Source organism: Silurus meridionalis, chromosome 6 (genome assembly GCF_014805685.1).
Source record: "Silurus meridionalis isolate SWU-2019-XX chromosome 6, ASM1480568v1, whole genome shotgun sequence".
NCBI classification, from domain to species: domain Eukaryota; kingdom Metazoa; phylum Chordata; class Actinopteri; order Siluriformes; family Siluridae; genus Silurus; species Silurus meridionalis.
The window spans coordinates 19644743-19670394 of NC_060889.1; the positions used below are offsets into that span (position 1 = coordinate 19644743).

General features: G+C 37.3%; 1 protein-coding gene, 1 long non-coding RNA gene and 6 other non-coding genes across 8 annotated transcripts; all 8 read right to left on the reverse strand.

Moving 5' to 3' along the window:
- Positions 1-630: 630 nt before the first annotated feature.
- On the reverse strand, positions 631-25390 carry slc16a13 (solute carrier family 16 member 13). The gene is given in 7 exon segments (XM_046850710.1): positions 631-1102; positions 1593-2127; positions 2513-2769; positions 2861-3004; positions 5006-5104; positions 5107-5231; positions 25254-25390. Coding segments are annotated over 7 exon segments (1482 nt in total). The 5' UTR covers positions 25262-25390; the 3' UTR covers positions 631-788.
- LOC124388184 lies at positions 8315-8478 on the reverse strand. Its single transcript, XR_006926366.1, has one exon. It is a non-coding gene; the product is annotated as a U1 spliceosomal RNA (small nuclear RNA).
- Positions 8894-9084, reverse strand: LOC124388195. The gene has a single exon (XR_006926375.1). It is a non-coding gene; the product is annotated as a U2 spliceosomal RNA (small nuclear RNA).
- On the reverse strand, positions 14512-14675 carry LOC124388183. Its single transcript, XR_006926365.1, has one exon. It is a non-coding gene; the product is annotated as a U1 spliceosomal RNA (small nuclear RNA).
- LOC124388196 lies at positions 15608-15796 on the reverse strand. Its single transcript, XR_006926376.1, has one exon. It is a non-coding gene; the product is annotated as a U2 spliceosomal RNA (small nuclear RNA).
- LOC124386756 lies at positions 20432-21957 on the reverse strand. Its single transcript, XR_006926009.1, has 2 exons — positions 21541-21957; positions 20432-21509 (listed from the first exon to the last, which is right to left on the reverse strand). It is a non-coding gene; the product is annotated as an uncharacterized LOC124386756 (long non-coding RNA).
- LOC124388185 lies at positions 20434-20597 on the reverse strand. The gene has a single exon (XR_006926367.1). It is a non-coding gene; the product is annotated as a U1 spliceosomal RNA (small nuclear RNA).
- Positions 21317-21507, reverse strand: LOC124388191. Its single transcript, XR_006926372.1, has one exon. It is a non-coding gene; the product is annotated as a U2 spliceosomal RNA (small nuclear RNA).
- Positions 25391-25652: the final 262 nt, after the last annotated feature.

A 25652-nucleotide genomic window follows, 5' to 3' on the forward strand; every position in this document is an offset into this window, starting at 1 on the left:
GTCATCTTGATGCTGGTCCAGTATACTTTAATATGAAACAACTGAAAACTGCAATGCTTCAGGTTCTTCTTCAAATACATACTGACGGTTTAAATTTTGTAAAAAGAAATTCCCCTGGTTGAATTAAAGAGTAGGACACTTCAGCAGATGAAGTGCATCAAATAACTCAGTGATCACAATTGCAACACAAACATAGGACTCCATGCTGGTCACTTGGTGTAGCAGGTTTTTGCTATTTGTAAGGCAGAGTATACTGTGAAATAAATGCAGAACTATTCCTAACGTTAGCACAATGCCATATTCTATTTAATGATACAAAACACTGCTCTGTGTATTATAGACTCATGCTATTACTGGACCAATCAGTTCAATGAATTCAGCAATAAGTCCAATAAGCACTCCATTTTTGTAAGCAAAATAAATGATCTGTCCTGTTATAATGTGGTTTCTGTGATCGTTGTGCATTCCCATATTTCCTAGTTATTTCCTATATTTTATTTGGGTTTTAAATGCCTATAGTACTGTTGCGTATTAGCTTACAAGGATGTTTTTAAAACAATAACAGTTAACATATAAAGATACTAAAAAAGGCAAATATGTCTGACCCGAAAAACTGGCACAAGACAATAATGATGGTTCTTTCTCAGATATATATTTTAACTTGCTACAGTTTCTCTGTAAACATTGTTCCTCTATGGGATTTTTTTCACAAAAAGAATAAGCACCATAAAATCAGCATCAGCATCAATATGATTCCAGCAACAAGCCCATACTGCTCCACCAGCCAATCAGCAATCAGCGCCATCATCTGTCCTTTTTGCACTGAGAGGTATTTCTTCCAATGTTATGTGGTTTTGAGATAGGAGTGTCTCAGAAATCCTGTCAGTGTTGTGTATATTCTCTGTGGAGTCCAAGGATAACACTTGTTTAAGTCCCTCATCCTCAGTGAACTCATTTTTGGTGTCTTTTGGTGAAAGAGGTGGGGGGTTGGTACAAGAGCAGAAATGGGGAAGAGTTGTTATTATTATGGAACCCATGATGAGAAATCCACCAGCTACGACGAAGGACAATATGTAAGAACCAGAGAGGTCTCTTAACCAGCCTGAGAGGGGAGCAGAGAGACACAGTGAGAAATAACTACAACAGTCCTGTAAATGCATTCATCCACAGTTCTGTAAGATGTTACAGTGGTTCCATATAGCTAGGTTGGTGTGTTAATTAATGTGTAATTTACATAGTTGATTAGTTAAATTGCAATAAATTCTAAATCATTACTGTGTAATCATATGTAGACAATTCTCAATGATTTGAATATATTTTCTCACTTCCTAACAATAGAACTATCTTTAAAAAAAATTGTTTTAAACTGTGTTTCAAATATTATTAAATAGAAAAGATTCATGAACATTTTAGTTCATGTGCCATTTTAAAAGCCTTCCAGAAGACCTTTAGTTTATTATCCCTACAGAACAGTAAATAAACAAATTCTATTGCTAATAATGACAAATATAACCTATAAAAGCATTGCAAAAATTCTTCAGCAACTATCTAATACAGTGACCATTTCAAGGCTTAAAGAAATGGTTGCTTACCGGAAAGTGGGGCTCCAAGCAGTCCTCCAAAGCTCTCAATAAGCTGCAGGAGTCCAAGTGCACCAACCATGCGTTCCTTTCCCACTATCTCTGGCACCACAGAAAATACCAGTGGTGTCAAAGCACCGGCACAAAAGCCATATGCCATGCTGACCAGCTGCAGACCCACATAGTTCCCTTGTGTTGAGCACAGGGGCAGCAGCAGGAGAAACAGACCCACTAAAGCCGACCATATGGTCAGTAGGTGGAGCGAGCGCATATGCCGCAAATCGGAGGCCCAGCCAGACACCACACGCCCCACAATGTCTGTCACACCCGTGCTGGAAATGACAAATGCAGCTTGGAATTCGTTGAAGCCCACAAGGCGGCTGTGGGCCACAAGATGGACATATGGAATGAAGTACCCAGCATTGATGAATGTGACGGCCAAACTGTAGGTGAGAAAGCCTCGGTGCAGGAGCAGTGATAGCTCAAAATATTCACAAGTGTGGGAAAAGAAGGACCTGTATCTGTCAGAAAGGCTTTTGGCTTTAGTCTGGGGAAAGATGAGAGAGAGAGAGAGAGAGAGAGAGAGAGAGAGAGAGAGAGAGAGAGAGAGAGAGAGAGAGAGAATTATAGATTTAATATTATTGAAGATCGGCAACACTAGAATGCCATTGTATGCATCATATTCATATAGTATGCATCAAAAGTAGCCATTTTCATTCTGCTGATATAGATTATCTAATGATAGAGGTGTGTTTTATCGTATATATAGATTTTTTACATTTTAATCTACATTACTATGCATGTAATATACAATTAGACATGGCAATAATCATGCCCAGTTTTCCAAAATAATCACTTTCATCAAAAATCACTTGGCCATAATTTTAGTACTGAAAATAAGAAATTGTCCAAACAGGATTTAAAATAAGTACCCTTTCTATAACTTTAGTAGGTCCGAGTGGTCGAATAAGGGCACCGCTGACTATAATATTAAGGCTGAGACCACCGAGAATCAGAAGCGCCCCACGCCATCCATACAACTGTACCAGGAATTGGAAAAGTGGAGAAAATGCGAAAGATGATAAACCCACACCAGTGAAGCCAAGGCCCATAGCAAGAGATCGCCGCTTGCTAAAATACTGCATCACAGAAGCTATTGTTGGGGTAAAAACTAGAGCCCAGCCTGACCCTAAAGAGAGGGAGAAAAGAAAATGAGGTAGATTCTTACCTGTGCAAAACAATACATATAACAACTGAACAGTATGCAAATTAGTGGTCACCTGAAATGAGTCCCATCGTCAGGTAGAGGTGTGTGAGAGTTGTAGCCTGAGAAGCTAGAATAAATCCCAATGCAGAAAGAAAGCCCCCAATCATAACAACACGACGAGACCCATAGGCACTACAAGCAGCCGTGCCCAATGGACCTACAAATACACGAATTATTAAGCTTATGAAAGCAAAGACCACTGGCTACACTGTGTATATAGATATAACAGCTATACAGGTTTTATTCACTCTGACAAACCAACATTTTTTGTCAAATGCAAAGTGGCTTTTTATGTTTACATATACGACATTTGGCAGTAACAAGAGCGACTTACAGCTATCTAATTTATATAACTGACAAGTTCGGGATTAACCTTCCAATCAGAAGTCCAGCCACTGAGCCACCTCCCACACCTTATTAAAGTAATTTCATACATATAGAGTAGATACAATACAGCATCCTTGGTGTTACAAAGTGCTATATAATACAACATAAATTATGCTAAATGACACAAAACAATTAGAATAAACACACCTATATACATCAAATACGCATTATGCAAATGTGTGCAAACAACATTTAGTACAATGTTTGTTCAAGTTAAAAAAATAAAAAATAAGATTAAAATGAAAGAAATTCTTCCAGACTTCTGCCAGACATTGGTTTATAAAAACTGATTTTTTTTGTCAAACTTTTGCTTATATTCTGAACACCTACACAATGCAACATGCATTCACTTTTATTTTGCCCACACAAATCTTGATAAATGTTCAAGTGCACAAACTGCTAAAAGCACCGAATAACATCAAGGGCAAACCATAAGAGGAATTTTTTTTTACTTAAATTTAACAATATAAGGTAAAGACAGGAAAGCATTAACAGAAGTTTTTTGAATGAACAAATGAAGGCAGAAGTGAAAATCCTAAAACCGCCATCAGCAATGATTTGGTTACAAATTATGACTATGTGCAGCCTCAATTTATATGGCAGCATGTCTTTTGTCATATTATATAATTAATTTTATTTCTTTCAGTGTTAGCGTGTTCTTAATGTTTCAGTTTCAGTAGTCAATGCGAATAATATAAAATGAGTGGTTTTCACACAAACTTTTTTAATGGTATTTTCAGTCCCTGACCTACTGAAGAAATGAGAATGTGTTTTTGATATACACTCTAAAGCATTTTCCTAAGCTGATCTGGACAGTCTGCTAGATGCTGTAAATATAAAAAAATTAATAATAATATCAACAGTATATTCTAGGGCTGTTTTAACGCATTAACAAGCAATTAATGCAGCAAGCAATTCTGTTTTTATTTTTATTTTTTATTAAATATAAAAGAGTCAAAATTAAAACCTTTAACGCAACACACAATTATTCATGATGTCCTTTCATTACACTGATATTTTCAATTGACATTTGGTTTACTGATGCACCAATTAAAAAATTCAAGCAACAAAATCCGCCATGAAGCACACATCAGGCAATCAAAACTGCCTGTGTGGAAACATAGCAAAAGTTCGGTTTGGTGTCCTGATGATTTACCGAATTCAAAACACCATAATTTATAAAATTTACAAGAATAATTTTTCCGAGCTATCCTGTCATCTGAAAATGTAAACAGACTTGTGTAAGTAAATTGCTCAGTGCAATGAAAGAGAAGTAATGGGACCCTGGTATTTCTATGTTTGTTTGTTTTTTTATGTGTCTAATAGAAATGAACATGTTCTTTGAATAACATCTATGACCTTTGAACCATGTCTAGTTTGCATGCTCTAAGTTGAGTTTGGTTTCACTAATAATACACGTACATTTGCATTAAGTATCCATAGTTGTCTATGCCCATGTTGATTAGAGTAATAAAAACTTGAGAAATATTAATTTACAGTACATTTAGAACAGATTAAAATGGGCGATTAAGTTGTGATTAAATATTTTAATAGATTGACATCCCTATTATATTCCATTCCACAAATGTGCATCCATTTCAAATTATATGGTTTGAATTGAATATTTCAGGTCAAGGATTACATATATAAATTTATGATCTAGAGTTTATTGATGAAGACCATATTTCCTGTGTGAAGCTCAAATTAATTATTTACAAATAAATCCATTCTTATCAGCATGATGCATGTTTGCACTCGTGGTTTCACTTACTCAATAACTGCTGTACAGCTACTCCAATGGAGGTTATCCAGGAAACAGCCTGAGCACTCTCCCCAAAGTACCTCACAAACTCCACAAAGAAAACCCCAGACTGCGGAGGAGCCCAAAAACCAGGGCTGAAGAAATGAAGAGTGAAACCACCACCACCCAGCCCCAACCTCCATCTGGAGCTTCCACATGCTGGTGTTTTTTCTCCTGCTGCATAGCCATCGCTAATCTGGAATAATGATAGGAAACAGAGAGAACAAACAGAGAAACTTATTTCCATAGTAAAATAGCTACATATATATTTTAGAGGTTTGCCCTATATGTTATATATGTTGTAAAAAAGTAATTGTACAGTCATAGTCATAAACCTTGGGTTAGCATGTAGATTAAGAAGAGACACTTCATACCAGAATATCCTGAAAATACAAACACCAGCTGCAAAAGCCAAGCTGTGAATATTTCTTTCTAGTAAGGCCTGGGAAATGCTATAAATTATAGGTATATAGCTCCAATCTAGAGTCAATGCACAAAGCATACATCACGAAACCTGCTTTGTTTGTGCTTCAATGTGTTCTTTGTGAACATGAAAAGATCTTCTTGAAAAATTAACCAAAAGTCTTCACATCACCTTTGTTCCACTAACCCTGACTTATAACCTCTTTAAATAATCAGTTGGTTTTGGCCTTTGGTCAGACACTACTGAGACACGTTCTTATACCAAAAGGAAGAGTTATGATAATGATAGCAGTAGACTATAGCGTTTATAATCTATGCCAAAAAGCTCAATTGCAGCAAACATGGCATTTAAATTTAATGTATGTTACATGTATTGCTGGAGATGTAGTCAAGACTAATCTGTAGTTGTGTTAAAGCATCAGATTTTCACGAGTTTATCACTGTCACTCTCAAGTGGCTACAAGTAGTGGCAAATATGCTATTATCACTTTTTTTTTTTTTTTACAAGTTTATTTCTAAAGCGCTTTTCACAACGGACATCGTCTCAAATAAGTTTTACAGAACGTAAGAATTACAGAACAAAATTTTTGCCTATAAGTGAAGTATGTGAATTTATCCCTGATGAGCAAGACTGGGGCGACTGTGGTGAGGAAAAGTCCTTTAGATGGAACCCATCCTGATTAGGGTAATATCAAGACTGTGATTATAAATTTTTAAAACAATACAAAACACTGGAGAGAAAGAGAACTATCATGAGCACTGAAGTGTGTGATTATGAGTAATGCCCTTTCTATAGTCTTATACAGTCAGTTGACATTCTGGAACCAGGAGCTCCTGAGCAACTCATAAAATAGATTAACATCATCAAAATACCAACACCAATTCCTCCATGCCAGAGCCTTTAAACGTTGAAAGAAATCCAATGTCAAAACTCTACATGAAGTGCGATCCAAAGGGTGATGGTACATCTCTAGATGGTTTGTGATGTTTTAAGGTCTATAATATGAAAGTCCATAATCTTCATGCGATGGGACACAACTGAAGCTGGTGCAACCCCAGAATGCCTCAGGGTGGGTAAAGAAAGAGAAGCAGTGGAGAAGAATTAGCATAGATGCTGTTTATAATATTAACAAGCACAAGTTGATCATGTTTTCTGATCAGATCACTTGCCATCAGGGTGATGTGTTACTTCATGTAATCTGTCAAATCCTGGCAGCAGTCGTTTTGATTAACCAGGATGGGTGAATTTTGTTTTTTTGTGCAAAAGTATCTGTGTCTAAAAGCAAGAAAACCACCAAATTGTACCACATGTGGGACAAGTTTTGGAGGAAACATGCCAATTTTACAAATACTGTTTCTATAGGACTATTATTTCTGAGTTTTAAGACAATCACATGTTTGTGTAATGGGAATTTTATACTCTCACATAAGCAACCGCCTAAAAAAAAGCCTTGAAAATGGCACAAATGTCAAGGAAGTAAGAGTGAGCAGTCAAACGGTAATAAAAGTGTATCTACATCACCATCTCTTGTAAAGGAACAGTATAAAACAATCTCAAATAAAAAAATTTACTATCTGGAGCTACATAAGTTTTCCTGTTTGATCAGCAACATCCTAAAGGCAAAGCTAATAAATAAAATTGAATATGATTTGAATATCTTTTCCTTATTGAGCCTATTCCCATTTCCAGCCATGTACACAAAGCTCTGTCTGCAAAACATATGGCTTTTCAACTAGAAGTACCCTTATCCAGGGTGATAAGTACATCATTTTAAAGTGCACATTCAACTTAAGGGCCAAGTTAAAACTCATAACATTTCTCATAATGATTCATGAGGATGTGAAGCAGTGTTGAAGGAATGTCCATGACAATGACTGACCAAGAAGCCATTTCAAATCCATACAAAATGTCCTGACTGGAAATCAGATGATAATATTCTAAACCGAAGGCTTAAACTATAATAAAAAATTTCTATCATAATATAAACACTCAACAGATATTAACAATGTACTCAACTATTAGTCAAATATACACTATATACTATATAAAAAGATATGTATGTAACAGACAGATAATCCATGTATAAAATATAAATAAAGTATATAAAGATAAATATTGGACTATTTCAAAGTGTACAATAACATTTAGGCATTTTATTGCAGCCTTAGAGAGTTGTATTTATTCCGTCTTACAGAACACATCAAGCCCAATTTGACAGGTTTTAATGCCTACTTGCATTTGAGTTAATCAGATGTGGATTAAACAAACTGAATTTGCCTGGCTAATTGAAACTAGTCAATAAGTTCAGATAAATAAATGGCAATTTCCAACAAGTCTTAGCAGATAGCAGATAAGAAGCAGAGCTCCTGATTTACTATGTGCATAGAAAGCCAATTACAAGAAGAACCATTTGACTCCTGCACAGACTGTGCAGTCCCTTGGAATTAAATTTCACTCGCATGTTATGCAAGACTTTTTCCTGAAAGACAGAGCAGCCTCTGTTAAGGAAATCAAGGAAATATAAGTGGCCACATATCAGCAGTTTTTCTATCTCTGGTAAAAATTCATGTATAAGATACAAAATTCATGAATATAGTTTTATATATATATATATATATATATATATATATATAAAGTTGAGTTCTTTTGTGTTGATTTTTCATAAAACAAAACCTACTTTGCTCAGAAATGAATTCTCCACTAATAAAGAAATTAACATTCTTTGTAAGGCTTTTATACTCTCAGGTCATAAATAAACAGGACAAAACTATTTGAATTTGGAAAAACTCAATGAAAAGTCTATTTAAGATTTTGCTCAAACGATAAACTTATATCTATTTTTTCACCAGTGAAATCAGGGGAGAGCGCGAACGCAGTCCCCCACTACCATAAATTATGCAGTCGAGATTCCCACATTTGGGGAATTCGCAGGGGTCAGCACAACCGGAGTGCAATGGTTGAGCCTCGCCCTGGGTGAACCACCTTCTTGATCATGGTATCTCCCCTGCCAGGTAAGTATGAGTTGGAAACGGACTGTGGAGCGCCGTCACCATCACACACACACTTTACCATCATGGTGAATGACAGAGCATTCAGAGCACTGCATCATGGGAAATTTCATTCTGCTCACATCTTAAAAAAAAAAAAAAAAAAATTAAAATAAATTAATAAAAACGCGTCATTTGTTTTCGATAAGTATATTTTACATAGTAAATACACACTCAACACACACACTATGTTTTTCTTTATTTAAAAAATAAATAAAAAGTAGACCGTCATTCATTTTAGTCATGATGTAGTGTCACTTCATACACGATCACAGAATAAAGAATGAAGACGGATCTGATCACAGATCATTAACACTCACACTGTTTAATTACACAAACACTCAGTTTCTGCTAAAATCCCATCAGAAATCTTTCTTTCACTTTATTATGGGGTGCACCGTTCCCGGATGTACTGCAATACCGGGTCGATGCGTGGAGTGGACGGAGCAAGCCCCTATTCCATCTCCCTGTTCCAAAAATCAATTTAATATATGGTCCCCGGGTAGGGAACGTATCAGATATTAAACTGATAAGAACAGATACTACACTTGATCTTAGCCAAAAGGCCGAGAAGCGATACCTTTAGAGAAAAAACACGAAGAGAGACTTCCTTCACTACACAACTCAGGAGGACTGCAGACACTGACTTATTTACAGGAGATTTAATAAACTACATAAACTACACCGTTACCTTCCATGTACAATAACCATGTACCATCAACTACCATGTGATAAACTACACAACATTTTACATTGAAGCAAATACAAAAACATTAAGAAGAAAAAACTCTTTAAAAGTCTGGACTGAAAGAGGAGGAATAGGAAATGCAAATGAGCTCAGAAACTGACCAATCAGAGAGACACAATCTTAACTACAACAGATATTAAACTATTTTCTAAACAGATAAATAAACTAAATGTAAATGATGTAAAACGAATATTAGACGTATTAAAGTCAGCATTTTAAATAGAGAAAAAGAAAATATGGTTTCTGGTTAAATAGATCATTATAAATCGCTCCTTTGTGGCCAAATGTGGTACTGCAGAGGAAAAACACAAAATGGCCAACAATAATCTACACTATTCACATTTCTTAAATGTTTTAGATACATTTTTTTTTTATGTTAAACCACAGAGAGAATGTAAACATGCATCATCGTTAATAAAACTTGTATTCAGTGGCACAGAGGTTCACATCATGTTCGAGTTTGCAGTTTTAACATGAATCGAAATAAAAATTAAAACAAAGTGCAGTGTCTAAACCTGTAGACAAGAGAGAACCTGTGCAATGTCTCAACAACACATACAGCATTTAACCCACTTTATCATCTTGCAATAATTAAAGAGTTGTTGATTTTTGGTGTAGAGCAGATTTGTAATTAGTGCAAAAATGTGTACAAAAAATAAAAATTAGTAATAGTAATAATAATTTCCTCAAGGTTTATCTACTTAAACAGTCTGAGTAGCAGACTTTAAGTACAAACCCGATTTTAAAAAAGGTGGGACAGTGAACTAATTGTGAATAAAAATATAATGCAATGATGTGGAAGATAACAATTTCAATATTTTATTCAGAATACAACATAGATGACATATCAAATGTTTAAACTGAGAAAATGTATCATTTTAAAGAAAAAAATAAGTTGATTTTAAATTTCATGGCATCAGCACATCTCAAAAAAGTTGGGACAAGGCCATGTTTATCACTGTGTATCATCCACTCTTCTTTTTATAACAGTCTGCAAATGTCTGGGGACTGAGGAGACAAGTTGCTCAAGTTTAGGAATAGGAATGTTGTCCCATTCTTGTCTAATACAGTCTTCTAGTTGCTCAACTGTCTTAGGATTTCTTTGTCGCATCTTCCTCTTTATGATGCGCCAAATGTTTTCTATGGGTGAAAGATCTGGACTGCAGGCTGGACATTTCAGTACCTGGATCCTTCTTCTACGCAGCCATGATGTTGTAATTGATGCAGTCTGGCATTGTCATGTTGGAAAATGCAAGGTCGACGTCTGGATGGGAGCATATGTTGTTCTAGATCTTGAATATACCTTTCAGCATTGATGGTGCCTTTCAAGATGTGTAATCTGCCCATGCCACACGCACTCATGCAACCCCATACCATCAGAGATGCAGGCTTCTGAACTGAGCACTGACCACAGAACAGATCACAGAATTCGTCTGACCACAGAACAGTTTTCCACTTTGCCACAGTCCATTTTAAATAAGCCTGGCCCAGAGAAAACGCCTGGGCTTCTGGATCATGTTTAGATACGGCTTCTTTTTTGACCTATAGAGTTTTAGCTGGCAACGGCGAATGGCACAGTGGATTGTGTTCACCAACAATGTTTTCTGGAAGTATTCCTGAGCCCATGTTGTAATTTCCATTACAGTAGCATTCCTGTATGTGATGCAGTGCCGTCTAAGGGCCCGAAGATCACCGGCATCCAGCATGATTTTCCGGCCTTGACCCTTACACACAGAGATTCTTCCAGATTCTCTGAACCTTTGGATAATATTATGCTCTGTAGATGATGATAACTTCAATCTCTTTGCATTTTTTCTTTGAGAAACTCCTTTCTGATATTGCGCCACTATTTTTTTGCCGCAGCATTGGGGGAATTGGTGATCCTCTGCCCATCTTGACTTCTGAGAGACACTGCCATTCTGAGAGGCTCTTTTTATACCCAGTCATGTTGAAAATTGACTTAATACGTTGCGAATTGGTCCTCCAGCTGTTCCTTATATGTACATTTAACTTTTGCAGCCTCTTATTGCTACCTGTCCCAACTTTTTTGGAATGTGTAGCTCTCATGAAATCTAAAATGAGCCAATATTTGGCATGACATTTCAATATATCTTACTTTCAGTTTATGAGATTTGTAAATTATTGCATTCCTTTTTTATTTACAATTTGTACAGTGTCCCAACGTTTTTGGAATCGGGCTTGTAGATCTTATTTCTTTCCTGCCTTGATAAACTGCTATAATTTTATTGTTTATTTGAGCATTGTTCAATCTAAGGATGTTAAACATACAGCATAGATGCTGTTCATAATATTAACAAGCACAAGTTGATCATGTTTTTTGATCAGATCACTTGCCATCAGGGTGATGTGTTACTTCATGTAATCTGCCAAATCCTGGCATTAGTAGCTTTGATTAACCAGGAAGGGTAAACGTTTTTTGATGTGCAAATGAGTAAGTATCAGTGTCTAAAAGCAAGAAAAGCACCAAATTGTACCACATGTTTCACATTGTTTCTACAGGACTATTATTTCTGAGTTTTAAGACAGTAAAATTATTGTGTAATGGGAATTTTATACTCACATAAACAACCACCTGAAAAAAGCCTTAAAAATGGCACAAATATCAAGGAAGTACGAGTGTAAGTAAGGAAGTAAGAGAGATAAACGGAAATGAAAGTCTAATGATTGTGATCTACATCACAATCTCTTGTAAAGGAACAGTATAAAACAGTCTCAATTGAAAAATTAACTATCTGGAGCTTGATAAGTTTTCCTGTTTCATCAGCAACATCCTAAAGGCAAAGCTAATAAATAAAATTAAATATGATTTGAATATTTTTTCCTTATTGAGCCTATTCCCATTTCCAGCCATGTACACAAAGCTCTGTCTGCAATTTTTTTATTTTTTTTTTTTTAACAAGTAAAATAACAAGTAACTCAACTATTATAGGTCACTATTTGAAAGACGTCTAGGATTTGAAAAGGTTAAAAACAAAGTTCTGTAGAGGTCACCAGGGTCATGATCACACCTCATCCCCGCGTGCGACTTGGGCAAAGTAATGACATGTTTGTCTGTTAATGTTTTGTGTTTCATTCAATCCGTATTCAGACTGACACTGAATAATTAAGACTAGTAAGAGCATGCAAAACACGTCAATAGCTGTTAAAACAAGAAGCAATACAACACATGTCCTGGTCGTCTCTGCAACACGGCTGCTCTTATTTTGAAACCCAGAATGTAAACGCTCTTTAGCCGCTCTGTCCGTAAACCGCACCGGCTTTGTGCACTTTTCTGAAGCGGCACATTCTGACTTCTTATTGCACACTATTGTCGAGGTTTTCATCATGGTGTCTCATTGTATAGACAAAACGAAATAAAACGAGAAAGAAAGCTTTCCTTGAGCATGTTACAATAAACAGGCAGCTAGATATAGAGTAAGGTAAAGGTACAGGTATTAAACAGCACGTGACCTCCAGCTGATCAAAGCTTCTCATATTTACCCCGAATAGACGGACTGCCTCAATACTCACCTGGTTACGCTCTTAGCTTTATCTTAATAGAAGAGCACACAGCCGACGACACTGCAGTCTCTTTTTTTTATACTCATTATAACTGAGGACAAAAGAAAAAAACACGTGTTTTTTGTGTCGCCTTCGTGAACGCGCAGGTGCCGGTACAGTGCGCGCGCGCGCACATCTGGACTGACACCGCGAAAGGCGCCTCGCGCACGTTACGTATACGATACGTTCGTGTCACGTGTCTGAGTCTGGAGATCACTAGTATATATGTATATGTTTACAGAGAAACATGTAGAGGAGCAGGAGATTTAGATCCTGAAGGTTTTCTGAACAGCTTTGTTAAGCCAACAAGGTAAAGACATATTGTGAGTGAAATTAGAGACATAAATGCATAAGAAATTATTTATGAATGGGAAAAAAAAAATGCGAACCACAAGGGGGTGGCAGAGCTATCATAATATAAACACTCAACAGATATTAACAATGTACTCAACTATTAGTCAAATATACACTATATACTATATAAAAAGATATGTATGTAACAGTAGTCAGATAATCCATGTATAAAATATAAATAAAGTATATAAAGATAAATATTGGACTATTTCAAAGTGTACAATAACATTTAGGCATTTTATTGCAGCTTTAGAGAGTTGTATTTATTCCATCTTACAGAACACATCAAGCCCAATTTGACAGGTTTTAATGCCTACTTGCATTTGAGTTAATCAGACGTGGATTAAACAAACTGAATTTGCCTGGCTAATTAAAACTAGTCAATAAGTTCAGATAAACGAATGGCAATTTCCAACAAGTCTTAGCAGATAGCAGATAAGAAGCAGAGCTCCTGATTTACTATGTGCATAGAAAGCCAATTACAAGAAGAACCATTTGACTCCTGCACAGACTGTGCAGTCCCTTGGAATTAAATTTCACTCGCATGTTATGCAAGACTTTTTCCTGAAAGACAGAGCAGCCTCTGTTAAGGAAATCAAGGAAATATAAGTGGCCACATATCAGCAGTTTTTCTATCTCTGGTAAAAATTCATGTATACGATACAAAATTCATGAATATAGTTATATATATATATATATATATATATATATATATATATATATATATATATATATAATATAGGGTGTTAGCACTGTGATGTGTCAGTTTGGCTGGTGGACATTTGAAGAAATTAAGATCTTTTGAGGAGATTGACAGAGACCATAACAAAGTGGATGGAATGTTAAATGACTGCAGGTTGATGAGTCTCTCTTGACTGTCTTTTGTGTTGATTTTTCATAAAACAATGCCTACTTCACTCAGAACTGAATCCTCCACTTATATACAAATGTACATTATTTTTAAGGCTTTTGTTCTCTCATGTCATGTCAAGAAGCTTTTGTTGCCATTTCAACTATATATAGCTGATGCAGTAAACAGTGAAATTATACAACGTTCCTCCTGAAACCTGGTACTACATACAACAATTACAGAGAACAGAAAACACAGGAGTAAGAACTAGTAAGTGTCTTCACCACATAAAGTGCATGTGTGTAACCTGGGTCAGACATTAAACAAAAAAGAGAAAAATAAGAATTCAGTAAAAAAAAAAAAAAAAAAAAAAAAAAACCAAGAGGAGATTGATGGATCTCAATACAGATCACTGAATAAATGCATTACATCACGCTCCATTAAAACTTCCTCCAAATCAAACATTCATATCTATTTATTCACCAGTGAAATCAGGGGAGAGCGCGAACGCAGTCCCCCACTACCATAAATTATGCAGTCGAGATTCCCACATTTGGGGAATTCGCAGGGGTCAGCACAACCGGAGTGCAATGGTTGAGCCTCACCCTGGGTGAACCACCTTCTTGATCATGGTATCTCCCCTGCCAGGTAAGTATGAGTTGGAAACGGCCTGTGGAGCGCCGTCACCATCACACACACACTTTACCATCATGGTGAGTGACAGAGCATTCAGAGCACTGCATCATGGGAAATTTCATTCTGCAAAAACACATTTAAAAACACGACGTCATTTATTTTCTATAAGTGTATTTTACATAGTGTGTATAAGTGTGTAAGTGTGTATTTTCTATTTTTTCTTTATTTAAAAAATAAAAATAAAAATAAGAGCGTCATTCACTTCAGTCATGATGGAGTGTATATGTGTCAAACTCAAGGCCCGCGAGAGCTGAAAAGGTGATCATCTTATAATAAATTAATCAAAAGCGTGCATTGACCATAAACTACATTTCCCATAATGCATGTCGATCATGTTACCCGTGAAGTGACGGCATCCCACCACTAGATTGCAGTGTTTCCACATCAGTGCCATTTTCCGAATTAAGAAATACAAACAATGTTACCAAAATGTCCAGGAAGAGAAAAATGTATGCAGATAGAAGGCTGTTTCAAGAAAGATGGGAAGGTGAATATATGTTTGTGCTTCAAGGAGAAAAACCGGTATGTCTTTTGTGTTATGAGGCAGTGGAGGTTGTGAAAGTGTACAATCTACTTCGGTATTTTGACACCAAACATGGAGCTAAAAGTATGTCAAAGTGAGCCTTCATTATTTGGAAGTTTCCCCTTACAAGGCTGTGTGTTTATGTAAAATGCTCCTTTAAGGGGGAACCATTATGGCATTATTGTAATAATTATCCTGATGTGATCTTCTGTGAAAATTAGTTTTGACACCCATAATCACTTCATACACGATCACAGAATAAAGAATGAAGACGGATCTGATCACAGATCATTAACACTCACACTGTTTAATTACACAAACACTCAGTTTCTGCTAAAATCCCATCAGAAATCTTTCTTTCACTTTATTATGGGGTGCACCGTTCCCGGATGTACTGCAATACCGGGTCGATGCGTGGAGTGGACGGAGCAAGCCCTATTCCATCTCCCTGTTCCAAAATCAATTTAATATATGGTCCCCGGGTAGGGGACGTATCAGATATTAAACTGATAAGAACAGATACTACACTTGATCTTAGCCAAAAGGCCGAGAAGCGATACCTTTAGAGAAAAAACACGAAGAGAGACTTCCTTCACTACACAACTCAGGAGGACTGCAGACACTGACTTATTTACAGGAGATTTAATAAACTACATAAACTACACCGTTACCTTCCATGTACAATAACCATGTACCATCAACTACCATGTGATAAACTACACAACATTTTACATTGAAGCAAATACAAAAACATTAAGAAGAAAAAACTCTTTAAAAGTCTGGACTGAAAGAGGAGGAATAGGAAATGCAAATGAGCTCAGAAACTGACCAATCAGAGAGACACAATCTTAACTGAATATTAAACTGAATATAAACTAAATTAAACAGGTTTTAAATTAAACAGGAGTGTAAAACATATATTAGACTTATTAACGTCAGCATTTTATACGCATATTAAAATATGTTTTCGGGTTTAAGAGATTATAATGAGTCGCCCCTCTGTGGCCAAATGTGGCATTGCATTAAAACAAATGTGCCCGTGCTAACAATAATATAAACAAGTGGTCCCCCAACCTGTTTTGCATCACGTCCAAGTTTCACACAAGACAATTTTAATATTATATTACTATTATATATGTTATATGATTTAACTATTTTTTCAATTATATATATATAATGAAATGTAGCTCACCAATAGTTTTTATAATATGGAAATTGGTCATCTTGAAAATGTAATCAATAAAATAGAAATAAACTAAAAATGTAAAAGTTTTCTTTCATTCTTTTGTATGGCCCAGTACCAAATGATCCATGATCTGGTACCAGTTTAGTGGTTGAGGACCCCTGATCTACAAGATTAAAATATCTTACTTTAATCGTTTTCGTTAAATGTTCAATATTAAGACACAGAGACCATCTAGACATGTATCAAAACTAATAAAACTTGTATTCAGCCGTACACAGTCTTGCATCACGTATCTTTAAGTTTGAGGTTTTAACGTGACCAGAGAAAATGAATAGAAAAAAGGACAATGTAGACAAGAGAGCACCTGTGCAATGTCTTAACAACACATACAAAATTGAACAAACTGGGTTATATAGATCGGATTTTGCTCCAGGTCTTCTTTATTTTTACAGGGTGTCATTTCAGACTTGGTAAAGTTTGGCGTAGAGCAGCTTTGTGGTTTATCTACTTAAACAGGCCCAATAGCATTATGTAGGTCTTAAATCCTTCCTGCTAGGATGAACTGCTATAGTTTCATTATGTTTATGATAGCATTATTTACTCTAATTATGTTATACATTACTTTTTGGACAATGATGAATTATAGACGTGAATAGTAATAACTAGTGTTTGAGAAGTTGGACATGTATGAGAAGGTGGACGATAAGGAAGGAGAAAATGATTTGTACCGATTGGCCAGGCAGAGGAACCGAGCTGGGACGGATGTGTTGCGTGAGCAGCTGATGAATGAGGAAATGAGAGCGAGAAGGTTGGATGACGTGGAGATGGTGAAGCAGGAAGTAGATAGGATTAGTAAGGATGAAGTGAAAGCAGCGATTAAGAGGATGAAGAGTGGAAAGTCAGTTGTATCAGATGACATACCAGTAGAAGCATGGAGATGTTTAGGAGAGATGGCAGTGGAGTTTTAACAAGATTGTTTAACCAGATTCTGGAAGGTGAGAGGATGCCTGAGGAATGGAGAAGAAGTGTGCTGGTACTGATCTTTAAGCATAAGAGAGATGTGCAGACCTGCAGTAACTACAGGGGAATAAAGTTAATCAGTCACACCATGAAGTTATGGGAAAGAGTAGTGGAAGCCAGGCTGAGAGAAGAGGTGACCATCAGTGAGCAACAGTATGGTTTCATGCCAAGGAAGAGCACCACAGATGCCTTATTTGCTTTGAGAATGTTAATAAAGAAGTATAGAGAAGGTCAGAAGGAGTTGCATTGTGTGTTTGTGGATTTAGAGAAATGTATGACAGAGTGCCGAGAGAGGAGTTGTGGTATTGTATGAGGAAGTCAGTTTTGTTTGTGGTGATGGACAGGTTTATGGACGAGGTCAAACAGGAGTCGCTGTGGACTATAATGTTTGCAGATGATATTGTGATTTGTGGTGAGAGTAGAGAGTGGGTGGAGAAGAGTGGCAGGAGTGATTTGTGATAGAAGAGTATCTGCGAGAGTGAAAAGAGAAAGATTATAAGACTGTGGTGAGACCTGAGATGTTTTATGGTTTAGAGACAGTGGCATTGAGTAAAAGACAGGAGGTGGAGCTGGAGGTAGCAGAGCTGAAGATGTCGAGGTTTTAATTGGGAGTGAAGCGGATAGACAGAATTAGAAATGAACTTATTAGAGGGACTGCTATTATTAGAGGTGTGATTGAGATGGTTTGGACATGTGCAGAGGAGAGACATGGGGTATATCGGTAGAAGAATGCTTAGGATGGAACCGCCAGGAAGGAGGAAAAGAGGAAGACCAACCAGAAGGTTTGTGGATGCAATGAGGGAAGACATGCAGGTAGTTGGTTTAAAAGAGGCAGATGTAGAGGACAGAGTAGTGTGGAAACGAATGATCCACTGTGGCAACCCCTAATGGGAGCAGCCGGCAGAAGAAGAAGAAGAAGAAGAAGAGGAATAGTACTGACAAGAACAAACAGAATCAGAGCCACTAATGAGGAATTCGTAATCACACTATTCAGATTATATATTTAAAACAGCATATACTAAACATTCTTGTAAATATAAGGCCTTAATAAAGTTATATAAACACCTGTAAAAAAACCAGCTGCTCCTTCAACAGATAATCTCATAGATGGGCACTTTACTGCCAAACAACAAAATCCTGAAAATGCTATGCAGCGAAAATAACTTGGTACAACAAATAGTTTTTGTGCAAATTCTGCAAGAGAGAAAATGCAAAGTATAAATGGTTCATGAAAACTCTTTTGAACTGTTGAACATGATGTGATGGCTGAAATATGATTATTTATGTCAGAGTTTCTATTCCAGACACTACAGGAAACAGTGCATGCTAGTGCATGCAGAGAATGCTATGACAGGAAGAGAATAGACTATCGGGAATAGTTTACTACATTTTCATGGGAAAAAACGTATTAAGTCAGTGATTCTGAGAGTGTTCATGACAGCAGAGAAGACCTTGCTGGTCCTGAGAGCCTGTCAGTGTGTCATTTCAACATATAAATATAAATGTATTTAGGCAGGTTTTGCAGTTCATCATAAAAAAAAAAAGTCGAGCATTTCTGTTCACCTAGATTAATAAAATCGCTTTATAATCTTTAGTTGATACTTCAACACCCATCAGTTTAGGTTTTATTCACCTGACATATTCAATATAATTAGGGTGACTGTACTATGTAAGATAAGTATAACAGTTAATTAATAATGACATAAGCTTTATCAGAGAGCTCCCCTGCTGACTACCAATACATCTCACCTTAACATGCCCACTCCTCAGCAATACTAAGTGAACTCTCCTATTTGCTAACTACACTTACTGATATCCATGCGACCCTGCAACACGTCTCCAATCACTCTACTCAATAAAACCATCTCACTGTGTCTTCTTCCTCTGGAGCTGACAAAGGCATTTTAGCCCTCTCTGACCCTGACACTTTTTTAGTCACAGATACCTTCCTCTCCTCATTTTCCTCATCACTTACTCTCTCTTTGCCTGCTATGCTCTTAATCCAGGAAGACATCATGCCATGCTACTTGGCTATTGGAATTGTTACACTGCAGTCTAGTAGAATTACGTGCATCAGAAAGAAAGTGGAAGAGATCACATCTTGACAATGATCTGACATTGTACAGTAACTTTTACGACCAAAAGCTGGAAAAGGTTGGAAGTTCAAACTACGCAAACTTCATATCTTTTCTTCACTACTCAAAACACTGGCTCTTCTGGCATCTAGGTGGTAGAACAAACTTCCACTTGATATCCAGCTGAGTCTCTAGCAGTCTTCATACAATGTCTAAATGCAAATGCAAGTCCTCCAATGGGTATTAATTTAGCACTTCTAAAAAAAATAATAATAATAATTATCTAACAGTTTTCTCTCCCAACAGTTTTACACTGATGTATTTTTAGTTTTGTGTCCAAATGAACCATCATTAAAATAGATTTCCTGATGAAGACTTTAAGCATTTTTAAGACACTTTGGATAAGGGTGTCTGTCATATACCATAAATGTAAATGTAGGAAAAAGAAAAGCCAGGTCTACCTACTTTATACTACCAAAATAAACATTAATCAGGGCATGACTACGTAACTTTAAAAAAAAATTAATTAACTTAGTTTGGTCCCACTATTGATTTTTTTTCTCTTGGTTCTAGAAGTCAATAAAATGTCTAAATTAGAGCACATAATTAAACTACTATTTGTTAATTATTCTACATTCAGTCTACAATGTGACTGCTACAGTGAGTGTTGAATCTCAGCCAATCAGAAGGCGGAATGGTCTACAGTGAATTGTTATATTTGGGTATCTCAAGTCCATAACACCAGCTTTGGTGAAGAGAAAATAAATTTGAACGAAAGAAACGCTGTGTAACAAAAAAGGAAAAAGTCACTGTTTTAAAGTGAGTTTATAATTAATTATTTTAACAGAAACAAAAACGTCGACAGTTTCACATAGTAATAAAATCATTTGCATCTATTTTTTCACCAGTGAAATCAGGGGAGAGCGCGAACGCAGTCCCCCACTACCATAAATTATGCAGTCGAGATTCCCACATTTGGGGAATTCGCAGGGGTCAGCACAACCGGAGTGCAATGGTTGAGCCTCGCCCTGGGTGAACCACCTTCTTGATCATGGTATCTCCCCTGCCAGGTAAGTATGAGTTGGAAACGGACTGTGGAGCGCCGTCACCATCACACACACACTTTACCATCATGGTGAGTGACATTTCTCATTTATTACACACACATGCACATGGAAAACCGTACAATCTAAACACTCATAACGAATACCGTGTTTCTGAACGACGTCAATTATTTAGCATTTTTTTTAAATATGTTGTGAGCAGAATGAAATTTCCCATGATGCAATGCTCTGAATACGTAATAAGAGCTAAGAGCGATCCCGGAAGTAAATTAGTTCCTTTTTTAGTCTGACTCCAGACCACAAATCACCACAAATAAATCAGACAAATACTTTAAAATTTCTCACTATATATCAACTGCTCGGCCGGTAATGAGTCTGACTGATATTCATTTATTAGTTATGATTTATTACCCGTGTAATTATATGTTTCCGAGACGTCGTTTTTTAAGTATTTAGTGCCAAATTAAGTTTAACTGTACACAATATTGTTGTGGTTGTTATAATCGCTGAAAGTTGAGATTTAAATCGTGTTAAAATAATAATTTAAAGAAATAAAGCCGGTAGTAAATGAGCACACACTGATCCTACATCCTTAACTATAACTTCTACTAGAATTATTCACTGTACACTGAACACATTTAACTACAATCATCTCGTATGCACAACTTCGCTTATATAAAATTATAAAAAGTAGAGGTGATAAAGAATGTTATAATCTTTCTTTCACTTTATTATGGGGTGCACCGTTCCCGGATGTACTGCAATACCGGGTCGATGCGTGGAGTGGACGGAGCAAGCCCCTATTCCATCTCCCTGTTCCAAAAATCAATTTAATATATGGTCCCCGGATAGGGGACGTATCAGATATTAAACTGATAAGAACAGATACTACACTTGATCTTAGCCAAAAGGCCGAGAAGCGATACCTTTAGAGAAAAAACACGAAGAGAGACTTACTTCACTACACAACTCAGGAGGACTGCAGACACTGACTTATTTACAGGAGATTTAATAAACTACATAAACTACACCGTTACCTTCCATGTACAATAACCATGTACCATAAACTACCATGTCATAAACTACACAACATTTTACATTGAAGCAAATACAAAAACATTAAGAAGAAAAAACTCTTTAAAAGTCTGGACTGAAAGAGGAGGAATAGGAAATGCAAATGAGCTCAGAAACTGACCAATCAGAGAGACACAATCTTAACTACAACAGATATTAAACTATTTTCTAAACAGATAAATAAACTAAATGTAAATTTATGTAAAACGAATATTAGACGTATTAAAGTCAGCATTTTAAACTGAGAAAAAGAAAATATGGTTTCTGGTTAAATAGATCATTATAAATCGCTCCTTTGTGGCCAAATGTGGTACTGCAGAGGAAAAACACAAAATGGCCAAAAATAATCTACACTATACTTCTTCTTCTTCTTCTTCTTCTTTTTCTACTTCTTCTTTCGGCTTCTCCCATTAGGGGTCACCACAGCGGATTATCTGTCTCCACACCACTTGTCCTCTACATCTGCCTCTGTCACACCAACTACCTGCATGTCTTCCTTTACCACATCCATAAACCTCCTCCTTGGTCTTCCTCTTTTCCTCCTTCCTGGTAGCTCCATCCTCAGCATTCTCCTACTGATATACCCCATGTCCCTCCTCTGCACATGTCCAAACCATCTAAATCTCGCCTCCCTCACCTTGTCTCCAAAACGTCCTACATGCTCTGTCCCTCTAATAAACTCATTTCTAATCCTGTCCATCCTCATCACTCCTAAAGGAAAACCTCAACATCTTCAACTCTGCTACCTCCAGCTCCACCTCCTGTCTTTTACTCAATGCCACTGTCTCTAAACCATACAACATCCCAGGTCTCACCACAGTCCTATAAACTTTTCCTTTTCACTCTCGCAGATACCCTTCTATCACAAATCACTCCTGCCACTTTTGTCCACCCACTCCACCCTGCCTGCACTCTTTTCTTCATTTCTCTAACACACTCTGCATTACTGTGTACTGTTGACCCCAGGTACCTGAACTCCTCCACCTTCTGCACCTCTGCAAATGCACTACTCCACTCTCCTCTCTCTCATTCACACACATGTACTCTGTCTTACTCCTACTTACTCTCATTCCCCTTCTCTCCAGTGCGTACCTCCATCTTTCCAGGATCTTCTCAACCTGCTCCCTACTCTCACCTCAAACCGCAAACATCATAGTCCACGGAGACTCCTGTCTGATCTCGTCCATCAACCTGTCCACTGCAAACAGGAAAGTGCTCAGATTCGATCATTGATGCAGTCCAACCTCCCCCTTGAACCAGTCTGTCGTTCCTACTGCACACTTCACTGCTGTAACACTGTCCTCATACATGTCCTGCACCACCCTCACATACTTAGACATACTTTGATATACTTGACTTCCTCATACAATACCACAACTCTCTCGGCACCCTGTTGTACTCTTTCTCTAAATCCATGAACACACAATGCAACTCCTTCTGACCTTCTTTATACTTCTTCATCAACATTCTCAAAGCAAAATAATGCGTCTGTGGCTCTTCCTCGGCATGAAACCATACTGTTGCTCACAGATGGTCACCTCTTCTCTCAGCCTGGCTTCCACTACTCTTTCCCAAAACTTCATGGTGTGACTGATCAACTTTATTCCCCTGTAGTTACTGCAGGTCTGCACATCTCCCTTATTCTTAACAATTGGTACCAGCACACTCCTTCTCCATTCCTCAGGCATCCTCTCACCTTCCAAAATCTTGTTAAACAATCTTGTTAAAAACTCCACTGCTATCTCTCCTAAACATCTCCATGCCTCTATTATATGTCATCTGATACAACCGACTTTCCACTCCACTCAATCAGTATAAATCCTTTCCTCCTTCCTTAGTGTCCAACTTCTCATACAGCGCCTCATATGTCTTTATCTTGGCTTTCGCCACATCCTCTTTACTTGCTGCCGCATCTCCTTGTACTCCTGCCTACTTTTCTCATCACTCTGTCGATCCCAATTCTGTTTCTCCAACCCCTTTCTTCTTATGCTCTCCTGCACTTCCTCATTCCACCACCACATCTCTTTGTCTACCTTTCTATTTCCAGATGTCACACCAAGTACCTTCCTAACTGTTTCCCTTATCACTTCTGCAGTAGTTGCCCAATCATTCTGCACCTCTTCACCACCACCGAGCCCCTGACTGACCCCTTCCATGAATCTCACACTACAGTCTTCCTCCTTCAGTTTCCACCATCTTATTCTTCTTTCAGTCTTCACTCTCCTCCTCTTCTTCTTCACCTCCAAAACGATCCTACAGACCAGGATGGTCAGTAGCTAGCTGTCTAGCTACACTGACCCCTGCCAACATCTTACAGTCTCCAATCTCTTTCAGGTTGCATCTCCAACATAGAACATAGTCCACCTGTGTGCACCTTCCTCCACTCTTATATGTCACCCTATGATCCTCCTTCTTATTAAAATAAGCATTCATAACTGCCATTTCCATCCTCTTTTTCATCTGCCCTTCCAGATTCCTCTCCTTAAGGCCATACCTACCCATCACCTCCTCATCACCTCTGTTCCCTTCACCAACATGCCATTAAAGTCTGCCCCACTCACTAATCTTTCTTTCCTAGGTACACCTTCTACCACTTCATCTAATTCACTCTATCATTTGTCCTTCTCCATCTCACAGCCCACTTGTAGAGCATAAGCACTGATGACATTTATCATCATCATCATCATCCCTTCAACTTACTGTACTCTTCCTTCAGAATCACCCCTATGCCATTACTCTTTCCATCCACCCCATGATAGAACAGTTTAAACCCACCTCCTATGTTCCTGGTCTTACTCCCTTTCCACCTGGTCTCCTGAACACATAACATATCTACCTTTCTCCTCTCCATCACATCAGCTATCTCTCTCCCTTTACCAGTCCTTTACCAGTAGTACCAACATTTAAAGTGCCCACCCAAACCTCCACTCTCCTACACTTGTCCTTTCCCTGCTGTCTCTGTAGACGTCTTCCTTCTCTCCTTCTCTTCCTTCAGCAAACAGTAGCCGAATTTCACCGGTACCCTGTTGGCTGACAATACCTGTGGTGGTCGTTGGTAACCCGGGCCTCGACCGATCAGGTATGAATTTCTAATTTGTGATCCGCATATTTGATTTGGCACATGTTTTAAGCTGGATGCCCTTCCTAATGCAACCCTCCCTATTTATATGGGCTTGGGACCAGTACTAAGAGTGCACTGGCTTGTGCAACCCTAATATCTGGGTTCAGCTTTGACATATATTATATAATTAGGCTGATTGTATTGTGTAAGATAAGTATGAATTGTTCAATAGAAGCATAGAAGTCAGTGTGTATGATAAGTTATGATAAGTGTTACTCCGATTTCACACCAGACACATCACATCAAAACCTCAGATTAACAACATGGACAGCTCTTGCTTGTTTTTGTATTTCTACTGGTAGGAGCAACAGTTCAAATAAAATCCGTATTTACAAATAATGCACTTATTGCACGTAGTCGTTTATAACTAAATACTTTTACATTTCTGGTGATTTTCTTTAGAGACAAGGATTTAATTAATGAATTAAGCAAGCTTCATCAGAGAGCTCCCCTGCTGACTACTCATACATCTTACCTTGCCATGCTGCCTTCTCAGCAATGCTAAGCGAACTCTCAGATTTGCTAACTACACTCGAATGTTGTTTATTATCTCTTAGTTTCGTGTATAAATGTTACTAAGCATTTTTTTCCCTTTTTTTAGGGTTTTATATATAACAAATAGACGCGAGCAAGATAAAAAAAATCTGCTACCGGTATACTATAACCCAATACTGTAACACATTAAAGGAACGTTTTTACCAAGATTTCCTGAAGAGGGCGCTAGTACTCTATACTGGTTTACAACTCAAATCTGCAGCAAAACGTTATTAGACAGAGAGGGGAAAAACAGTATATATTCATGTTTATATTCTTTCCTCGTGCTGAAGCAAAAGCAGTTTGACTGCCCAATAATTAAAAGCTACACAATCATGAC